The sequence below is a fragment of the Cephus cinctus genome, unplaced genomic scaffold (genome assembly GCF_000341935.2).
Source record: "Cephus cinctus unplaced genomic scaffold, Ccin1 Ccin1_scaffold0240, whole genome shotgun sequence".
NCBI lineage: Eukaryota > Metazoa > Arthropoda > Insecta > Hymenoptera > Cephidae > Cephus > Cephus cinctus.
Genome location: NW_014332956.1, coordinates 522,174 through 543,763, shown reverse-complemented (window position 1 = coordinate 543,763; position 21,590 = coordinate 522,174). Strand labels below are relative to the sequence as shown.

The 21,590-nt window shown below is 36.0% G+C and overlaps 5 protein-coding genes across 10 annotated transcripts; 1 reads left to right on the top strand and 4 right to left on the bottom strand.

Moving 5' to 3' along the window:
• The first annotated feature begins 207 nt into the window (after nt 1–207).
• Nucleotides 208–16,048, top strand: LOC107265737. The gene is made up of 15 exons (XM_025083164.1): nt 208–718; nt 7,157–8,293; nt 8,363–8,661; nt 8,735–8,917; nt 8,989–9,274; nt 9,359–9,736; nt 9,806–11,355; nt 11,433–11,484; nt 12,995–13,563; nt 13,644–13,853; nt 13,927–14,097; nt 14,446–14,667; nt 14,730–15,119; nt 15,210–15,354; nt 15,506–16,048. The coding sequence occupies exons 2-15, from the start codon at nt 8,168–8,170 to the stop codon at nt 15,944–15,946; spliced, it is 5,022 nt and encodes a 1,673-aa protein (XP_024938932.1). The 5' UTR covers nt 208–718; nt 7,157–8,167; the 3' UTR covers nt 15,947–16,048.
• LOC107265784 (uncharacterized aarF domain-containing protein kinase 1) lies at nt 1,766–5,063 on the bottom strand. Of its 3 annotated transcripts, none has more exons than XM_015735581.2 (2): nt 4,432–5,063; nt 1,766–4,213 (listed from the first exon to the last, which is right to left on the bottom strand). In XM_015735581.2, the coding sequence occupies exon 2, from the start codon at nt 4,178–4,180 to the stop codon at nt 2,612–2,614; it is 1,569 nt and encodes a 522-aa protein (XP_015591067.1). In that variant the 5' UTR covers nt 4,181–4,213; nt 4,432–5,063; the 3' UTR covers nt 1,766–2,611. The 3 variants fall into 3 exon arrangements, with proteins under 3 accessions (XP_015591067.1, XP_015591065.1, XP_015591066.1); XM_015735579.2 differs by having other exon boundaries at nt 4,510–5,063; XM_015735580.2 differs by having other exon boundaries at nt 4,543–5,063.
• On the bottom strand, nt 5,656–8,102 carry LOC112494071 (ubiquinone biosynthesis monooxygenase COQ6, mitochondrial). The gene is made up of 7 exons (XM_025083165.1): nt 8,010–8,102; nt 6,895–7,002; nt 6,756–6,818; nt 6,387–6,697; nt 6,017–6,299; nt 5,713–5,770; nt 5,656–5,663 (listed from the first exon to the last, which is right to left on the bottom strand). Exons 1-7 carry the CDS (start codon nt 8,100–8,102, stop codon nt 5,656–5,658), a joined length of 924 nt encoding a protein of 307 aa, XP_024938933.1.
• On the bottom strand, nt 16,000–16,895 carry LOC107265736 (serine protease grass). The gene is made up of 2 exons (XM_025083163.1): nt 16,847–16,895; nt 16,000–16,511 (listed from the first exon to the last, which is right to left on the bottom strand). The coding sequence occupies exons 1-2, from the start codon at nt 16,893–16,895 to the stop codon at nt 16,138–16,140; spliced, it is 423 nt and encodes a 140-aa protein (XP_024938931.1). The 3' UTR covers nt 16,000–16,137.
• On the bottom strand, nt 16,588–20,835 carry LOC107265779 (melanization protease 1). Of its 4 annotated transcripts, none has more exons than XM_015735572.2 (6): nt 20,210–20,835; nt 19,365–19,563; nt 18,991–19,169; nt 18,202–18,496; nt 17,845–18,116; nt 16,588–17,667 (listed from the first exon to the last, which is right to left on the bottom strand). In XM_015735572.2, exons 2-6 carry the CDS (start codon nt 19,402–19,404, stop codon nt 17,320–17,322), a joined length of 1,134 nt encoding a protein of 377 aa, XP_015591058.1. In that variant the 5' UTR covers nt 19,405–19,563; nt 20,210–20,835; the 3' UTR covers nt 16,588–17,319. The 4 variants fall into 4 exon arrangements, with proteins under 4 accessions (XP_015591058.1, XP_015591054.1, XP_015591053.1 ...); XM_015735568.2 differs by lacking the exon at nt 19,365–19,563 and having other exon boundaries at nt 18,991–19,187; nt 20,210–20,478; nt 20,567–20,835; XM_015735567.2 differs by lacking the exon at nt 19,365–19,563 and having other exon boundaries at nt 18,991–19,187.
• Between the last annotated feature and the right edge of the window lie 755 nt (nt 20,836–21,590).

Sequence of the window (21,590 nt, the reverse complement as noted above, 5' to 3'; positions counted from 1 at the left end):
ATATATATATATATATATATATATACTACGTTATACATTGTTCATTACTTTCTAAACTTTTGAATTGTGAAGTACTTATTATTTCCTAGGACAGACGACTGGTCTATACAAGATGAACGAACTTAATACCGTTTCAGTTTACCTCGTTGTTTTAACGGCTGGTTCTATAGCTTTTACATTATCTTATATAAAATTTGACAATATTTCGAATACGGAACACTTCGATTAAAGTGCATTTCATTGAAATACTTTAGTGAGAAATCCTAAAAACGTTCCGTAACAATCGATAGTCAGAATTCTTTCTTTGAAACATTTAACGCTCTCAGTCAATTTCATGGATTAAAATCCTTCGTCATCCAAGGCCGGAAATCGTTAGGTATGACTGATTAATCATGGCTAATTCCAAGTAGGAATGATTAAAACAACAAAAATTAGCAAGGTTATTAGAGAAACCGTTAAACATGACAACGTCGCTGGAAAGGATGTATAAGCTACCCTATGCTGAGACATCACATGTATGTATGTACCGCCGTAGGTCACGCTTTCTTCATGAACATTACCAAACGTTACCAATCTCTCTATGTATAAAGATGATTCCTATGCCAAAACAATACAAACAACCAAATCATCTTCATGGATCTGCCATCAATAATACTCCTTGCATAAGCCCACAGTGAATCGACAATTGGTATTAATAAGAAAAAAGAAAACGGTTAACGTAAGTAAAACGTTTTATAGCAATAGCCTATTGTATCTTCCGCATGGCTGACGAATCATGACTCATCCTGAGCAACATACATTACATAAATATGTATTAAAATAGCTATAAAAAAAAAGCTCCAAGCATGCAACACAATAGCAAGAAGCAGCCCCTCATTCTAAGGCTTCCAACGTGATAGAAATATCACATTTCAGACTTGTCTGTCTATAGACTGTTTCTATAATAAATGGCGAGCATTAGCGAACCCGTGATATTTAAATAGAAAGCACGGTAAACTACAAGATATTCCTGCTATTCATGACGAAAGCACGAGCATGTAATGACGCCAAGTTGTTCACTGTAGTAATTCCGCTGAAAATATCCAGCTATGACGCAAATGGTCTAACCTACGCAGTGACGGCTAAGCATTCGTTTTATGTTCTAGAAGCTTAGCTATATTTATATTCTTATCGATCGTGGAAGTCTCTATATTATATAGCAGAAAGAATGTACGAGAAGTTTGCAGCATTGATTCCAGTCACTGCGCATAGCAGTACGTTTTTGCAAATACATATATGTGTATATGTAGGTTTCAGCGTGGGTTAGCAAATCGATAAGAAACGCCTCAATAACAGTCTCTGCAGCTGACGAATATCAAGGACGCGCATACCGTTGCGAACGTGTTACAATTCACGAAACTGCGTTACGTGTCACGTACGATTTTTCGATGTCTTCTTTTTTTTTTCATTTTGAATGAATGCTTGTATGTACAATGTGGCTAGGTATATTATTTGTTGAAGTAACGGGTCTTTATGGCGACCTTCTTTCTGTGAACCGATGAGCTGCCAACGGTTTCATGCACAAAGGCAGCTGCTGCGTTTGGTATGCAGACAGTATTTTTATACCTGAGTATTGTCTGCGTTGCAGACTTGAGGAACTGGTCTGGCTATTTTTATTGTAATTGAGATTGTTGGGAATTTATAATGTGGATGGGAATGCGTTGGATATTGCACGAAGGAAAATATTGGTTTCAATCATTGAATAGGATCAAAGAGAGATTTTACATTTTCTTTGACAACGTACCTTTTATTTACTTTTACATTCTTCACTCGTTTATTATCTAAACGTTTTTTTCGTAGCCTTAGCAATACTTTGTACATATGTATACTAATGGCTGCTCTGTAAGAAATGAATTTTTTATTGGATATAGAAAATTATATGCTTTTCATTTGAACACTGTCAGGCAACATCCTAATGTAATTGGGAAATACGTTGCAGAATGTAAACTTATGCTTTAAATGGTACGCCATATAGAAGGAATTTGTTACGTTTGTGTATTTTGTCGAAAATATTGATAGTAGTTCTATGGCACGAATTTTTGCTGTAACGTTACTAAGCGAACAAAATATTAAGGAATACTTATGGTCCAAAAAATAATTTCGGTAGTAATTTGTGCTACAGACCTTGGCTCTGTGACTATATTTAACATTTATTGAAAATTTGCCAAGAAGGAGGTAGCACTGTTACGTTTAATGATTTCCATGAAGATTTCGTTGGGAATTTTAAGTTAATTAGAAATTTCAATTATTCCTTTAATATTTAATTCATATTACAAGTTTCTAATTAATATAAAAAATCTTTGCACAGAAGAGTAAAAGTACAGATCCAAATGAAACACGTAATTCGTAACACAATGCAACATGTTCATTTATGTACAAATTTTTCATTTGCCTTAAAGTTTTCTTTGATATAACTAAAAGCTAGTCAGATTTAATACAATAATAACATTATAAGAACAACCGCAGCTGTTTCATTAGCTGTTATTTCTATTAAAGACTAGGGATGGTCAGTTATAATTTATATTTACTGTTTAACAACTAAAAACGAATTTGAGCTAGTAATTAGGTTTCATCAAAATGGATAATAGTCATTAGTCCATAATGATTCGATGCTCTTGTGAATATCAAAGTGAATCATACCTAAAAACATGTAGTACAAGGAAAGCCTGGTTAATGCCCATTGTTCTGCGAGAGAGACTTTCCACCTGGATAAATTGTTTGTACAAGATTTCTTCTTTTCACCATACACAGATCGTATGCAGCTCTTTGACATTTCCATAAAGGATGACATCCTTGCCTGAGTCTTCAGAGTGTGTTCGATGCCTCTCATGAGGTCATTCGTTTTCAGAATAAGTAACATTTGTCTATTGACATTCTCCAACACTAAACTAATTTGTGGCAGGAGATTTGGTATCTCCTGTTGGAATACCTCTCTTTCATTTGGTGTAAATTTTGTCTTCTGTATTCCTGACACTATTGTATCCCAAGTTCTACCAGACACCATACAGGCTAGTAGACCATACATGTCACCAACACCCAATTTGGTGCAATGTTCTCTCATTGCGACTCTATCACCGTTCAATATTGCCAACCATAATTTGGAATATTCCCAACGAAATTCGTTAGATAGATTTGCATAAAGCCCGTGATCCAAGAGGATAATCTCTGCTTCAGAATTGTTTTTTCTTACTAGAATATTTCCAGGGTGTGGATCGGAGTGCACAAAGCCAGAAATAAAAATCATGTGACTGTAGAGACGACCCAATTTACTGCTGACTTCAGTAGGATTTATTTTATGCAAATGCAAATATTGCAGATCATTCACTTGACTCCCTTCGACAAATTCCATTGTTAAGACACGTTGTGTTGAATATTCCCAGAATATCTTTGGTATTTTTAACCAGTGATAGTTTTTGAATAGCTTCCGAACTTTTTCAGCATTTTCACCCTCTCGAGTGAAGTTCAATTCTTGAGGAATATTTTTCTTTGTTTCATCCACAAGCCAATCGAATTTGAAATCCGGAAATACCCACGATGTTAGCTTCACCAGAGCAGACATTGTTTTTATGTCTACATAAGAGTTTGATTTGACTGATCGATGTTGAATTTTGACAGCTACTAAACTCCCATCTTTCAATATTGCTTTGTGCACTTGTGCAAGACTTGCTGTTCCCAAAGGTGCTGGTTCGATGGACTTAAATATTTCATATGCATCCTGTTTGAAGTCTTCTTTAATTACAGTTAGAACATCGTGAAATGATGACTGAGGTGCTGAACTGTGCAAAACTTTCATCGTATTCACATATTCCTTAGGAAGTAGGTAATCAAGTGCTCCAATATGTTGTCCAACTTTAATATAGACTCCTTTATTGGCACAACAAAGTTCCAACAATTTTTCTGCACCATACTGATGAACATGAGATTTCAACTGTTTATACTCTGGTGACTTTTTGTTTAGCTTGCTATTGTATAACTCATTCTTATAATAGGAACCAATTATGAAAACTGTCACTGCTGCTCTGCTTAGACGAACTATACCAATAGCACCAAGATCATATTCATTAGCTCTTAAGGACGCCAAAGTTCCTAAGCTAATAGTACCCACTGCAACAGTCTTTAACAGTCTTCTGGATGTCATCATCCTTGTATGCACGCGATGATAAAACTTGGAAACCTGTAATACACCAGGTCAACAAACATTATACAAAAAACTATGAACTCTCCAAGCTCATCACATTTTTACATTAAATCATGAGAATTAAATTAAAAGATCTAAATATTTCTAATATTCAACAAAACTAACCTTATACTGCTTACAAGTAGGATAAACATAAGGATAGAAGAATTTATAAAGCAATATTATATAATGGGAATTAATACAAATCTACTTACAGTTATATCACATATAATTATAAAACATGACTTATAACTAATTCAATTTTTGATGGTTTTTGATAACAGAGAACTAACCTAAACGTCGACACTATTTTTCTTAATATTTACCAATGATCACTAAGCGAAAATACTTGAGGAAAGTGGAACAGCTTTCGAATTTGTTTCAAACGAATTCCGGAGTTGCGCATGGTTGAATAAATTTTCTCTAGAATATGTAACCAGAGTAACTTAAGGATGACCTCGGATATAACTCGAAGCGTGACATCTTCTATTATTGCAAAACTACTGGTCAAGTACTTTAATCAAAAGTTCTGAAGGAAACCCACCACATTGAATCGTTATTAATGCAAATGATTTTTATACTACTTGATTGAAAAACAAATAGCGTCACCCAGTTTCTCCCTATATTAAGCTGATATTAACTTAAGTAGATATTAAAAAACGTGTAAGGTTTTACAGTATTCAAAACAATTTGTATCTTAATCATTTATTAATGTAATTTAGTTATAACAAAATATTCTCGATACATAAAACATACTGTACATACGTTATAAATAGATTGCTAAGTATTCAATACTGCTTTTACACTTTGTATCCTGTTATATATTTTTATAATAAGTTCATGGTAATAATTCATCATATTACAATACAGGACTTCGGTCAGAAGCATGTTGTATCAATGCTCGCTGTAACAAAAATATATTTATCATTAGTGCTAACAAAGTGTTGAATATGTTAAATATAAAAAAGGGTATGCAGGTGATAATCTAATCAAAGCTGATGTTTTGTCATTTGATATATTAGTCGTTAAACACAATACTTATGTGTTGTAATAGTAAATATAGAAAACAGGAATTTATATTTTGAGAGTAGACCTTCCTGCCTTGGCCTACTATTCTTTCAGATACCTGAATAAAATACAACATGCTTTACTCATTTATTCTATTTTGGATTTACTGATGCGTGAGACTAGCGTGAACTTATTGTAAAACATCCCTACTATTCTTTCAGATACCTGAATAAAATACAACATGCTTTACTCATTTATTCTATTTTGGATTTACTGATGCGTGAGACTAGCGTGAACTTATTGTAAAACATCCCTACTATTCTTTCAGATACCTGAATAAAATACAACATGCTTTACTCATTTATTCTATTTTGGATTTACTGATGCGTGAGACTAGCGTGAACTTATTGTAAAACATCCCTACTATTCTTTCAGATACCTGAATAAAATACAACATGCTTTACTCATTTATTCTATTTTGGATTTACTGATGCGTGAGACTAGCGTGAACTTATTGTAAAACATCCCTACTATTCTTTCAGATACCTGAATAAAATACAACATGCTTTACTCATTTATTCTATTTTGGATTTACTGATGCGTGAGACTAGCGTGAACTTATTGTAAAACATCCATTAACCTACCATGTTCCATGGTCTGAAGACAAAACTAGACTAATGACAGACATAAGGAAACGAATGTTTCCTGAACAACAACTATTCATTTTTTCTCTTCTCCACAACCTAAATACATAATTTTTTAAAAATCTGACCAGATATGTAATGTACACACCTTTAATGGCGGTAATGCATTTGTTAACTGCAATCCTAAGCTTCGAGCCAATACAATTGGTGCTGCAGTTCCCTTATATAGTCTGTGAAGTGCATCAATAGCCAACATTGTTGGAACGTTATGCCTTTGTCTCAGAGTTTCATATTTAGTTAAATAGGCCATGTCACCAAACATTGCTCCATTTCTAGCTGCTTCGGCAAGTATCTGTACTAGAGTGGTTACATCACCAAAGCCTAAATTCACGCCTTGACCAGCTAAAGGATGAACTTTGTGAGCTGCATCCCTGGAACATGAATAAACAGAATAAAAATGAAGAATTAAAGGAATTAGTATGTAAGTGGAAACATTAAATAAATTGAGCTCTACTAACCCAACCAGAACAGATCCTGGCTTCACATAGCAAACAGAGTGTCCAAATCCTAATGGAAAGGCAGCTCGAGATCCTTCAACAATCCCAGCTGCTGATGGTGGCAGTTGTTTAGTGACTCCAGTTTGCAAAGAGAGTCCTGCCAATAACTGTTGAAGAGCCTTCATGCCACTTTCAACAATTCCATCCCTGTGGTAAACTTTCCATAAAGCATCATTTATAGCATCCACAAAATGCTCTTCCTCTAATTTCAAAAGCTCTTTTGCTTTTTCATGTGAGACAGACCATACCAAAGAACTAAGAGTGTCTGTTAACTAAAATTTATTAATGTCATTAATGTAAATCTTTCCAATTAAACTATAGTTATCTTACCGGTAGCAAAGCCACTGGTCCACCAGGCAGGAATCTCTGCCAGGCAACAATATTCGCCGTAGGCTATAAAAACAAAAACAAAAAAACAATAATACGTTATACTATTTATTGTTTTAAATCCAATAAGTCTTTGACTTACTTCACCCAGTTTAACAGTAGCAACTATTCCCATTTGGTCGTAATTCCATTTAATGTATTGTACACCCATGGCATCTCGGACTCGTGAATTTGCTCCATCGGCACCGACCTATATCCAGTGACAAAATTCAAGAATTTATTGAACGTTAAATATAGACCATATTGCAGTCCAATAGGGCAACACCTAATAATTGAATTGCATTTTTAACTGCACAGTAAGTGCTGTTGCTGTGGAAGACTATTAATTTCGTTTCTCATTACAGACTTTCATGTTCAAGGATCAACGGCGCCAGGGAGTGGTGGTGAGAATGATTCCAACAACATGGAGAGGATGTTGCAGAAAGTGGGGGAGGATGAAGAAGGAGGTTACAGCACAAAGTCGGTATCCGGAAATAACTTCAGTTTCGTTAGAGATTTCTCTGAGTTCTCAATGAACTTTTAAGTAATCTTAACAAGCGCCAAGTTATCTCTTAATAAGAATTTCTACATAGTTACTTTAAAAAAGTTTATTAAAAAAAATGAAATCACTTTAAAGAAGAAATGATTAACAGTCCAAAAAAGAGATTCGTTGCGACTATTTAAACACATATGATAGTCATATTGTGGGATTTCCTTATCAGTATCCTGAAAGGATGCGGTTGTCATACTTTACATAGAATTAACATTTTTTATAATTTATAAAAGTGATGACGTTAGTGTTATCGTAAAGACTCATTTACTTCTTTAGTCATAATAAGCCAATGAAAGAGGGAGAAGCATCGACATTAAAAGGCTATAACTTTAATATCGTTTTCTGAATCTTATAGTGGAATACCGAGAGTGGCGGTAGCTAAATATATGTTTAATTTGTTTAATAAACATCAGAAACATATGGGGACGCTCTGAAGTATATCTTTAGTCAGGAATAAGCTAAGAGTAGTTAAGAAGACCAAAATCCTACCGCAGAAGTAACACAGCATTGCAGTAAATACGAGTTAACAACGTCAGACTAAAGTTTGGTAAGTTAGTAAAAATTTCAATGGTATCATTTTAAATTCAGTTAATGCATGTAGATCCTGCCAATAGTTTAGCATGGATTTTCTCACACATGGCTGACATATTACTTGTAAAATATACAGTGCCACTGAAGTCTATTGGAGGCTGACGTATTTGAATATCATCCATGTCAGTTTGATAAATATCAGGAGAAGTTAGATAACCCAAACACATTCTTGACGTTCGTATCATCAGCTGTAGAACAGAGTATCAATATTATTTTTAGAACGGAAAAAGAGATGTCAGGACCAAGTCGTTTAAGCTTCTTTGACAGGCTGTCAAGTCATCATGCGACGCATGAAAATTCTAAAGCAAAAGGAGACGACGACAGTAAGAGGACACCGTCTATAGTAATTAATTACGAGGTAACCATGTGAAATTTATTAATAAAAACTTTGTCGGGTAGACTGTCATTATTTTAATTAATTATGTAGGATGATGATGGGGAAGTCTGGGAGGATGACCTACGCGGTAGCATCTCCTCGGAAGAGAGTGCAGAGTCTGCTGTTCCTGGTTGTTCGAAGCATCGACCAACGTCTCATCAGCAACTTTGGGACAAGGATGAAATTATCTTAGGGCTCACTGATCTTCCAGCCGGCGAGGCTGCCCTTGCACTAGTGCCTACACTTCATGGGGAAACACTGAGAAGAGTTTTAGATGAAAGTAAAAACTTAAATATCACTGATGCCGCATCCCGTGATCACAAGATGCCTATACCCAGTTTCGTAAATGGGTACGCACAAAGTTGTTTGTAGGAACTAATGTGTATATAATGTAAGAGGGATAACATATGGGCCCTTGAGTAGATACGTGAGGAAAGCATCTTTAGCTGCTGAGAACGAAGCAGCGTCCGCTGCAACGCCTAGCCATTTGCTGACAAAATGGCCCAACACGTGTCTTCTGGTGTCTTGCTGGTTGCGACACTTAGAGCTTGTAAAAGCTCTTCTGGAAAGAGGCGCCCACATTAACTGCCGCGACGGTGATGGCAGGTTCATGATTTTTCATGATTAATGACCTCGATACAATTACTCTAGGGTATTAGCAAAGTTATGCGTTACAGAACTCCTCTACACTTGGCCGCCTGTTCAGGCTCTGTGAAGATAGTAGAAGAATTATTGAAATATGGTGCTGACCCGGCTGAATGGGATTTTAATAAGAAGTGTACTGCCTTGCATTGTGCTGCAGCTGCAGGAGATGTGGCATCTGTAAAAGTTTTATTGAAATCAGGAGCTGACGTGAACGCTGGTCTCTCAGGAAAGAGTCCATTGCACTATGCAGTTATGAATAATTCAGGCGAGTGCGTACAAGCCCTTTTGGAAGCTGGTGCTTGTCCCAATAATCCTCAGGTATAAAAACAAGATATTTATAATGAAGTTTAATGCACTCTAGTCATTATCCTAAATATAATTAGTGTAATTCTCTATGTTAAGGTATACACTGAGACCCCATTGCACGTCGCTGCAAGTTTAGGCTCTACTACTTGCGTCAAGCTGTTACTGAGTCACGGTGCTGACGTAAGGGTGCAACTGGGACAAGCCAAATCGACTCCATTACATTTGGCAGCCGAGGAAGGCAATATGGAATGCACCAAGCTTCTCCTGGAGGCTGGTGCACAGGCAGATGCTAAAAATTCCAAAGGACAAACTGCAATGCATTTAGCCGCGCTTGCGCAATCTGCAGAAACTTTAGAGGTACTCATTAAAGTAGGAGCTAATGTTAATGCAGAGGATAGCGACGGTAGAGCACCGCTGCACGCTGCCGTGGCGAAGTCTCTAAGAGGAAGCGAATTAGTCAGGATGTTAATACAGGTTTGTAACTTTTGTGGATGCTATATCGATGCATTGCCAGAGTGAAATTAATATTGATCTTTTCAAAAGGCAGGAGCTTTTGTCAACAAACCAGATAAATTTGGCTACACTGCGCTTCATATAGCAGCACTAAATGAAAGTTCGCAACTGGTAATTCTTCTATTGAGCAAAGGAGCGGACGTAACAGCTCGTACTAAAGGTGGAGTGTCCGCCCTGAGCTTTATTGTACGTAGAACACCAGATGCCTTAGCAATATTCGTTGGAAAATTGGATCAATCCATATCCTTGCACGATCACGAGCTTGGAGACGTGGACTGCGAATTGAGATTGGATTTTAGACCGTTGGTTCCAGGTGGTAGAGGTGAAACAGACTTGATGCTCTGCTTGGTGGAAGTTGGTCAGAGACATGTTTTGCAGCATCCTCTATGCGAGAGTTTTCTTTACTTAAAGTGGTTGAGAATTAGAAAATTCTTTCTATTCAGTCTAATATTTCATTCTATCTTTGTAGCAATGTTCACGGCATATGTTTGTATCATGTTCCTTGGCTATCAGATAAGTCTGAACGGTATTTTTTTTTGGCCTGTATTGGTATTCACTTGCATATTGGCATGCAAGGAACTATTTCAATTAGCTCACGGTATAAGAACGTACGCAAAGCGCTGGGAGAATTGGCTACAGTGGGGAGTCATTTTGGCATCTGGTGCTATTTTGATACAACCTATAAGGGAGTGGCAAGATCATGCTGCTGCCTGGGGCATTTTACTTGTCTGGGTTGAACTGATGATGGTGGTTGGAAGATTTCCTATGTTTGGGTTGTACATACAAATGTTTACGCGAGTGTCCATGAACTTCTTCAAGTTTCTAGGAGCTTACGTGTGCCTTATAATAGGTTTCTCATTAGGATTCTGTGTTTTCCACAAGAATTACAAATCCTTTAAAAACCCTGAGATAGGATTATTGAAGACCATCATAATGATGTCCGGGGAATTGGAATTTGAGGATATGTTCTTTGATGAATCTGCACAATTCTTGTATTTTGATACAGCGCATTTGATGTTATTGGCCTTTGTGATACTTGTCACTGTCATCCTAACTAATCTTATGGTTGGTCTTGCAGTCTCGGATATACAAGAACTTCAAAGATGTGCAGGTCTCGACAGACTTGTACGAAGAGCCGAACTTGTAGCTCATTTGGAGAGTATGTTATTTTCAAAATTATTAGATCACGCACCTAAAAGAATCGTGAAAATGTGCAGGAAAGGTGCGTTATTGTTGCATCCACCGCATCATTGTGCTCTACATATTCGACCTAATGATCCTAGAGAGAAACGTTTACCGAAGGATTTGATAATGGCTGTGTATCGTTTGGCAGGTGAGAAAAAGATACGTAACAGACGTACGAGACCCGCGTCCACTAGAAGTTGCAGTGGTATGGAACTTGGTGATATTAGGTTAAGTAGATTATACAGTACAGCTTCTGCCAACGATAATAATAAACAGCAATTAAATGAGTTGGTTGCTGAATTGAAAAGATTCTCATCCAATTTTGGAACACGGTTAGACGCTTTGACCAACAGGATTGAGAGTATAAGTCGTGATATTGATACATCGAACCAATTGTAATAGTTAAATAATATAATTTGTATATGCTTCTATAAAAATATTATATTGACTCACCAATAATTTTGCCTTGAAGGTTTCGCCACTTTGAAGCGTTATATTGGAATCTTCTCCTTGTCTCTTTGGAAGTACGATGTTGTCAACTCTTGCATTGTAGACAACACGGATTGATGGCATCTTTGCTAATTGTGTATTTGCAGCATGGAGAAGCAAGTCATTTTCTACTATATAAGCTAATTCTTCAGATAAATGGTCTTCGTTGAAAGTAATCATGGCATCAGAGCATGCATCCCATACCTAAGAACAATATAAGTGTTTACTGTAGTCAAAAATTCTTTAATAGTTTTGGATTATAGAGCTTGACTTAACAGAAATATGACAATAAGATTTTATAATGTAATAACACGTACCAATTATATAGGTATTTTTGTACAGTTAAATATACAAATATTATATTAAGCATAATGAACAGACAATTTATTATACCTGCATCTTTCGAACAGGTGCATATCGCACTGCTTCTATATGCTGCCATGCTCCGATGCTGGAAAGCAATGTACGAGTCTGTTGATTCAGGGCAACTACTCGATTAGAATAATTATCTTGCGGTTGATATGTGTGCTCTTTGCCACCTTCCAGTAACAGGACACGTTTTGATTCAAGTACTCTGTTATTAGCTGAAACATTTAAAAACTTTTGCTGAATGTAGTAAATTCATTCTGTGATATAATTTTGGAATAACAGTGTATAATACATAAAAAAAACCTAACCTATAGCACATGCTAACGTCGTGCCCACCATACCACCTCCAGTAATAATAATGTCATAATTTTCATCTTTGCTACTACTTTCAGAATGATTATTTCTTGTAATGAAACATGAATTAGAAAGGATATTTTTGTACTTTCTTGAGAAAAACGTTAAAACACCTCGACCAGAGACAACTGTCTCTACAAACGCCGCCATTTTACCAGACGACACGAGACGACACCAAACATAAACTTGGAGAACGGAAGTAAATTTTAATTCGAGATTATCTTCCGGAATCTATTGATTTATTTTCGACAGAAGTAATACACGGTTGATAAACGGTGGCAACGTAATTTCTCTGTTTCAGTCGCATCTACAAGGAACCATAAGACTAATATAAAAAAAAATGTCGAACGTTACTGAATGGTCGTTAAACACAGGTCTGTGCAAATTTAAAAGTATTATTTTGGTACCTAAAAATAAATAAATAAATATATATATATTAAAAATATTCATGTATTTCTTAAATTCTATTATCACTATATTATTATTATTATTATTCTGTTTCAATGAATGATATTCGGAATTAAATTATTTCAGATAAAATCAACGTTGATAAAGGAGAATAGGATACGAAATCGTATACATAATGTGTATACATTATTGATTTTCCGTGAGAGCATCATGTGGATGTTTAAGATTTCAAGAGTAGTGATTTTTTGGGGTAAGATACTAGTGAGATAGAAAAGCGGTTGTTTTCGAAGCTTTGTGATGCCACTGCTTGATACCCCGTTATGGTCACCATAGCAACCTATATACCAATGAAGTTACATTGATCTACTAGCTGCAATAGAAACCAGACCCCTGATAAGGCAAACTAGGCTTTAGTATCACTCAGCAAGAATGAGTGAACATCGTGGAACATCTTTTGCTCATTCCTGCGTAAAAGTACCAGTGGATCCTTACAGTCGTCAACCAACACCTTCTTACGAACGTCCAAAGATCCTTAAGAATGAACGATGCCGATCAGCTGATAAATCTCGCAAAATAAATTTTGCCAACCGTGACAATATTCCAATGAACGAGCAAACGAGTCCTCATGAGACTCTAGAGAACTTTCTCGAGTTCCTGGAGAGCATACCTGACTACGGTGACGTTCATCATCTCACAAATGAGCAATTTAAACAAAAGGTGGATTACTTAAAGCGAAAACAAAGAGTATTGCTGAAAAATCTAAGATACTGTCTAGATCAGGATGTCAATGATAAGTCTGATCTCAGAGAGCATACACCGGAAATGGAGTGTAGTGAAGTCAAGCAATGGTGTACAGATTATAACAATCTCAGTCTAAAAGGGAAAAAGTGTAACTTTGAAGAATCTAGAGTCGAGAGTCCAATACTATTTTCATCTGGAAAGTTTGCTGGATTGGCTGAGGATCAAGACCTTTTGACCTATCGGTAAAAATAAATGATAACACTATAAAAGTGAAAAATTACGATGCTAGAGATATTAAAAAAATTATATACTGATTTCACAGATGCAAGGGTAAGGATAAGGATGCGAAAACTCTACGTAACCGGGAAATTCATTCCGCCAGAAAAAGCTGGAGTACTTGGAGCGAATCAAAAAGTATGGATAGTCCAGACACCGACGAAGATGATGATAGTATAGAAACAAGAAGTCTACCGCCAAGCAGTCCTAAGAGGTGGCATCCAACAGTACCTAAACCATTTAGTTTTACCCTCAGGTGTCCGTCGGATCCCTTTCAATTCTTGAATAATAATTGATCGAAAAAATATGCATAATAGTCCTTGTTTTAGAGAGGATGCGGAGAAGTACATGTCACTAACGGAAATGCAAGCAGAGGATTGCCTGAAAAAGGAAACTTTGGGAGTAAACAAAAAACCAACTAAAAGACGTAGAACAAAGCCAGTTCCGTTGACGTCAAAATTACGTCTTTATGATAAATTATTAGCAGAGAAGGAAGAAAGGTTCTGTCAATATAAATATCATATTTTATTACTATTCTTTATGGCATTTTTTATCAGCACAATCATATAATTTTTCAACATGGCTTCTCTATATGCAACGCCCATTACGTTTACTGGATGCATTTTAAGAAAATTATTTATTTATGTGTAATGCATACTATTTTTTTCGTGACTTATACTTTAGAATGATGGATCAGGAGCATTAGAGGAATCTAATTTCATATTATGAGCACTACTATTATTTGCCACGTAAGTGACATTTATAATTGTTGCTTTTGCGAAGCTTTTTTTGTATTATAAATGCACAAAGGCAGTATGACATCACTGTCTATTATCATTGTTGACCAGGAGTCGTATGGTGAGAGAGGAAAGCGCGTGGAGTCTGATGTCACAAGTGCGTCCATTTAAATTGGAAAGTGCTAGAAGAGCTTTGACAAGATCAAGTCCCGAGTTGTGCCCAGTGGAAAGCAAGGATGTTCCTTCGGTTCCAAAGTTTCGAGCAAAGCCAGTACCCAGGAATTTGTTCAGCACAGAAGTATACGACAGAATGTTGGAAGACGATTTTTACAGGTGAAATAAAATGAAAGGAAAATGATTTTTTACATTCTCATATCTACCGTTTTTTACTCTAGGGCACTGAAGAAGAAGGTGCGCGCTGCGGAGTTACTCAAATCCTCTTCCCTACCGCCTTCGATGGCTCGCAGAGAACGTGTAAAATCAGCCAATACGGATTTTCAAAATAACTCCAAGGACTATATATATGAGAAGTTACGTGAAGGACGAGAATCTACAGGTGCCAGTGTGACGCCATTGCCATCTGAAAGGTCAAGATCGGTCATGACTGTTTTGTCAGGCCAAGGAAATAATTTGGCGGCTATACTGAGGTGCCAGGCTTCCAGGGAAAAGATGGAGCGTGAAATTCAGGAAAAAATGGAAGAGAGACGTAGGGAGGAAATAATGAAGTTGCGCGAATCTTTAGTGAGAAGGAAACCAGCTTGGAGAGCACTGAGATCAGCAACAAGGTGCCAATATAACAATTAAATTCATCATTTTATTAGTAACTTCATTAACTTTGGTTGAATTGATTTTTATTAATTTTTTTTGGGGTGAAGACACGAGCATGAAAGGGATTTAATTCTACGAGCATCTCTACGTCGTGACGAGGCCAGAGAGCAAGCAGAACGTCACAGACTTCAAATGGAATTAATGTTGGATCGTGTTACGCAAATACCAACCCTGTTCGAACGTCATTCTCAGGTAAAAGGATAAAGCCCGTTCTAGATGAGTCGAGTATCCTTGCAATGTTATGAGATCACACACTATAGCATCAATCAATCAATTGCGAGTATCCTTAACGAGTTTAGCGGGCTGTAGGTATAAGTTCAAGATTAACCCTAGTCAATTAAAGGAAATGGAGTATTTGCAGAGCTTCCATACGCCACTCAGTTTCCCGTCAAAAGTCGGAGCAAAATGTCTTTACAAAACGAAGAAGAAGAAGAGAGCCAAGAGAGATAATTCCAGCAGTGTCAATTCTTACGCTAGTCTTGCCAGTAGCTCCAGACCGAATTCCGGTTCCTTGACTAGTTCATCAGGCACCCTAGGGTCTATAAGTAGATCATCCAAATCATCAGGTTCTAGAAAATCCAGCAAGTCAACACCAAAGTCAAGCAACTCAACATCCAAGAAGAAAGGTGATCGTGGTCCATTGAAGGTTTCCATAAACGAGACTGCAGAACTGATCGAAGATCAAAATGAGGAAGACGAAAGATACTCAAGTGATCCAATTCCTAGTGATGAACACGAACAAAATGTATCTGACAGCGAAGAGAACGAGAGCGTTGAAAATTAAAATTATTTTATACACATAACAATTTACAGAAAATCATAAATATTTGTCACGTATAATAATGACAAAAAAAATCAGGTAAAAATTAATTTAAAAAAAACTAATGGCTATTTAAGATTTAATATTTCTTTTGAATATTCCTGTCAATTTTAAAATAAGGTTAAGCGTTATATATACAGTATTATATGGCTATTCTAATCTGCTATTGTATTTAATATCCAATCCATATAGTATGATACTCTAGTATAAACTCCAGGTATTCCCTGAGTTCCACAGCTCATTATTCCAAAACTGACAACGCCATACTGAATATACTTTAATTGGTAATTCAATAATCCTAGTGTTTGTAAAGGACCTCCGCTGTCCCCGGAACTAGAATCCGTTGGACGTTCACCTCCGGCGCACAATTGTTTGTAGGTTATGTCGACTTTGTCCTTAAATATTTGAGCGCATCGATCATACGGAACGATTGGTATATTTATTTGAAGTAACTCTGTACTAGATTTACGAGTACCGTCTATTTCTGTAGCTCCCCAGCCTGTTACGGTAACCTTGCATAAAAGGAAAACTATAAATACAACTTAGAAGCATTAAAAAAGACACCAAGTTAATAAAATATAAAAAGAAAATTTTAAGAGAACAAAATTATAAAACAGCTTTTTATTGATATTATTGTAAAAAAAAGGTATTACAAAATATAATTGTCTTGTATAATAATGATCGTATTGGCGTATTGTCAGAAAAAGCTTTAAAAAAAGTAATTTATAAAAGAATATCCCATCCTTATTCGTATCACATAGTGTCTCCAAATTCGTATAAAACATTCTTATTAGTAAAGTTGGAAAAAGAATAAATTGATAAATTGACAGTTATGATACTCAATATTAAGCGAATCACTGGTACCTGAATAAGTCAGTGCTTTAAAATCTTTATAAAGAACATCGTCGGCCATGACAGTAGATAGCAAACTTACATTTTATCACTAAAAAATAATGTGAGTGAGTGATCTCACTAGGTATACATATATGAGAATGTATGGTAATTCTATATTTGTAATTATAAGCTCAAAGACTATTTGAATTGTCAGTAACACAAAGTCTACGCAGATCCTTTATACAGGCAACCCTGCCCCCTTTAAATATTGAATATCCAGATGGCCATAGTACAGTACCCCTTCCAGGAAATATTAAAGATAAGGTCAATGAGAGTTTGATTTAAAGCTGCCATCTTGTTTACCTAATTGCGGTTATCAGTGATATATCGCTTAGTATGTAATACTATTAGAGTATGCCGTTATTTAAAATATTAAACAGTACCCCAAGTAGTATTACGTATAATCAAGCTTGCTCAGCAATTGCCATTACAGGTATAAATAGTTATTCCTTAATGATGTCCAATATCCAATCCAAGTAATAAGAAATAGTAGTATAAACGCCAGGAAAACCTCCAGTGCCACAATTTCTCAGTCCAAAGCTCACTACGCCATATTGTATATTTCTAATTTGACCATAATAAATGCCAGGGGACTGAAGTGGTCCCCCACTGTCACCGTGACAAGAATCCATCTGATTAGTTCCGCCGGCGCACATCTGCTTGTACCAGATTTTAGTACTCTTTTTGTAAATCTCAGCGCATTCGTTGTTGTCAACGAGAGCCAATTGCACCATAAGAAGATCCTGACTTCTTGGGCCATACTCAGTCGCGCCCCATCCGGTCACAGTTACCTTTTTGTCAGACATAATTAAAATAAGCATTTAAGCTTTGATTATACATATATACAGCAATAAGTCTTCGTGCCACGACATAAAATATTTTTGTGCAAATCAATAAAGTAATCAAAATATCAAAATAACAAAGAAGCTAATAACTTATAGGGAATGTAAAAAAAATACATTCTTTACCTTCTTATGAGTTATTCGTGAAGCAGTACCTATTGGCAGGCAAATTGGTCTGACACTTTCAGGGCGGAAGTCAGCGTCGCCACTGAGCCTGATAAGGGCTATGTCGTTGTGCAATTTAGTCCTGGAGTAATCAGGATGATGATGCACGCTCTCTATACGGAAATCTTGGTATCTTTCAGCGCAAACTACTTCTAGGCCATTTTCATCCTTGTCGCAGTCACGTTCTGTGCTAAGATCGTGTTCACCTAGACGGACTCCGATAAGAGTTAGACCTGCAAGCATAATCGACATAAGTTGTTCATCATATGTGTCAATGATCTAGGCTTTTGTATTACATTTACTTCCGCATTGGCGTACCTGCTGGTAATAAGGTCACACAATGCGCAGCTGTCAAGACGTAACGTTTGTTGATGATTGAACCTCCACATCGAAATTCTGGATTCTTCGCTCCGGTGTTGTAAGCTATCAGTGCCATCCAGGGGAAATCAAAGACACCGGTCTTGTTACCACCAAAAATCTTCTGCTGAGTCACTGGACCACATATGTCATTGTTCAGTAGACGGAGATTCGGGTGTTTAGTCACATCTGGTGGATCTGGTATCACTGTTGGACGTTCTTCTACTGTTTGTTCAGTAGTTACCGGCGTTGAAATCTTTGTGTTATGACAAGAATTTTTTTATTATATTACTTATTATATATTATTATATTACTTTTTATATATTATTTATTATATTACAAACCAAAAAAAGGATATTTATGTAAAAAAAACTTTTTGGTTTCTTGTGAATTTATTTTTTGGAACATTTTGTATTTAGGCCAATAGTCAATCAATTATCCCGAAAGATACGTCCCTTAAAATGTTCAAAGAAATATATTATGGTGCATTGAACTCATCGAATTCATTGTCCTAATGAACGAAAACACCGGAGATGCAGCTGATTAAACGTTAAATATCTAGTGGAAGTAGTTAAATACGTGAATTAATGGTTTAATCAATTTAAATTTTTTTTTACAAATTTAATCAATCAATCAAAAATATTCATTAATTGTATATCTCGGCTTGACAGTTCCTTATGGAAAATTCTGTTATTTGAAGAATAAGAATTCTTTTAAATAACATCAAAGCAGCTAACCATACGATCTTACCTCCGTTTCACAGCAGACCTTCGGATCCTTTCCCTCAAAACCGCATTGTGACCTCCTAAGCAAGTCCAGAGAATCCTGAGGAAGAGGTCTGGCTTGTTTTAAGATATTTATAAGCGCTTCGCATTCTTTTATATTGATGCACGTCCCGGGCTTATACTTGGGGGTTGTACAGCTGCCCTCTGTAGGAAATGCGAATTCTGAAGAAGAGTGTGTACAGAATTTGAAAAAAAGTATATGTATACCCGAACGATAACGAAATCATAAGGTGTGGCTCACACCGTGGAAAATTGTGTTATATATTTATTAAAATTGTTTAAGAAATATAGAGAAGGCAATTTATAATACAGAACTGACAAATAACAAATTTCTACTACCGACGTATTCGTTTCTTACTAATTTTGACGACGATAGCATAATTTCCGCTAAGGAGACTTCCTGGTAAATTTCAGATTTGATTTTGAGTGACGCAGTCCACAGGAACACTTATTTATGCCGGATGCGGGGAAATTGGCGGATGTAGCAAAATCTTTTATTTTACTAATATTGTCAAGATAATGAATTTTTTTTTTTCATCTATGGCGATACATTGCCGAGACAGCAATACAAATTGGTTTCCACAGAGATGCAACGACCGGAAAAATAAAAAGAATTATATGCATAATCTGTTATCGTTGCTAATATTTTTATAATTATTTTAGTACTGATTTTCACAGCAAAAAAAAATCAAGCAAATCTTTTCATGTAATTTTTTCAAGATTTAATAAAAAGTGATAAAAACCGATTCGAGTAGCGACAACCCAGTATTAATATTGATCGATTTATTGCTTTTTTATCACAATGGTGGAATCCTTACAAGAATTTTGTTACCGAGCACAAGAGTAGGGACGAGCAACGATTGACAAATATCTCTATCTATAGACATAGCACGTTTTAATAGTTTATTATTCCTAAGTATGCGTTCTTCGTACCTGTGTCAAACCATTGTTAATCCAATGCGTCAATGAAATACTAGAACGACAATAGAATGCTTAACATTGTAATGTTCCTATAGAAATGTTATTTTACTTTCCAATGAATAAACCTGGATAACCCATATAAGGAAAACCCGTTAACGTATATGGATTAAAGGTTTAAATAAAAAAAAACATTAATGTTTCTAGTCAAAAGAAGAGAAGGAATCGCGAGCCACCACCTTACGTTATTAATAAACAGTACTCACGTCCGTTAACAATTTGCCCCGTCACAAGGAGAATGAAAGTTAAATACAAAATCGTCATAAGAATCCGTGAAAGGTCGTGTGTCCTTCTGAAATTCACAGAAACTCTTGGACGCATTGTAAATTTTTTTCTTTCCGACTTACGTCGGTCGTGTCTACGCGTAGGAGTATGTATATATATATGTATAAATATATATAAATTCACTCGTGATCAACACGAGCCCTTAGTCTCTTCCTTCAGGCTAAAGCATTCAAGTTCCGAGCATTCACCACTGAAATAACGGCCGTAAGTAACTCCAATTCCAATTATTCATTTTTGCTAAACAAGTTTAACAACGATCACGTCTTTTTATGTTCTACCTCGATCCTAACCAGTTTTCGCACGTCTTTCCTCGTCACGTTTACCAGCACGACTGAGCTATACTGAGGCACCGAGTAACTGCTATTGGATATATAATATATCCACTACTTACATTCTTCACGGACTCCATGATACAATCGAACGGATGCTTCTATCAGAATATAATCATTCTGCTGCCATCTGTGAATACAACCTTAATCAAATTATCTTTCATGCGTTTCGTCTATTTTTCAAGGCACACTCGGCATTCCAGGAATTTAAAAATGGCTGACTTTAAAAAAATGTCCGTTACCCATATTTAATTTTGTGACTACTAAATTCATTGTCAATTTATTCCTCTTAATCTAACACATCGAGAATTGTTCGAACGTCATGGTTATTATAGTAACGTTTTTATGTACCTTAGATTTCAGGAAATCGTCTACACGTGTATTTCTTGTAATTATTGATCAAATTGTGACGAATATAAGTACTCCGGGATTCCCGTTGTTGATGATGATTAATCGTAAGAGAGGGAAGGTCGACTTTTGCATGATAACAGAGTGCATATAAAATGGTCTTGTGAGACCATGGTTGTGACGTATTTCTAGGATTGTTGATATACTTTCCTATGATAGATGGATTAATCCTTTTTATATGGAAATTAATGATTGCATGTCTTGTTATGATATGTAACATATGTATTTATATAATCATCTGTTGATCATACAGCTGTTCTGGCTATCGTACAATGATTAATTGTGTCCGAGTTAACTTTTTTTAGTTTTTTCTTTTTTTTTTATTATCACTAACAAATGAAACCGGATGAATACTGTGTGAGATAACGAGTGACATTCACTATGTCGAATGCTTTATCGCTACACAAGCATAAGTAGCATATTTTTTTTAAACAAAAAGAGAGATGGATGTCATATTTTAACGCATGAGAATGGTTGATGTACTTTTCTCTTTGTTCCGTTATACAATATTTTATGAAAATCAATAAGATCATTCTGGTCGCACATATACCTCTTTCGATATAAC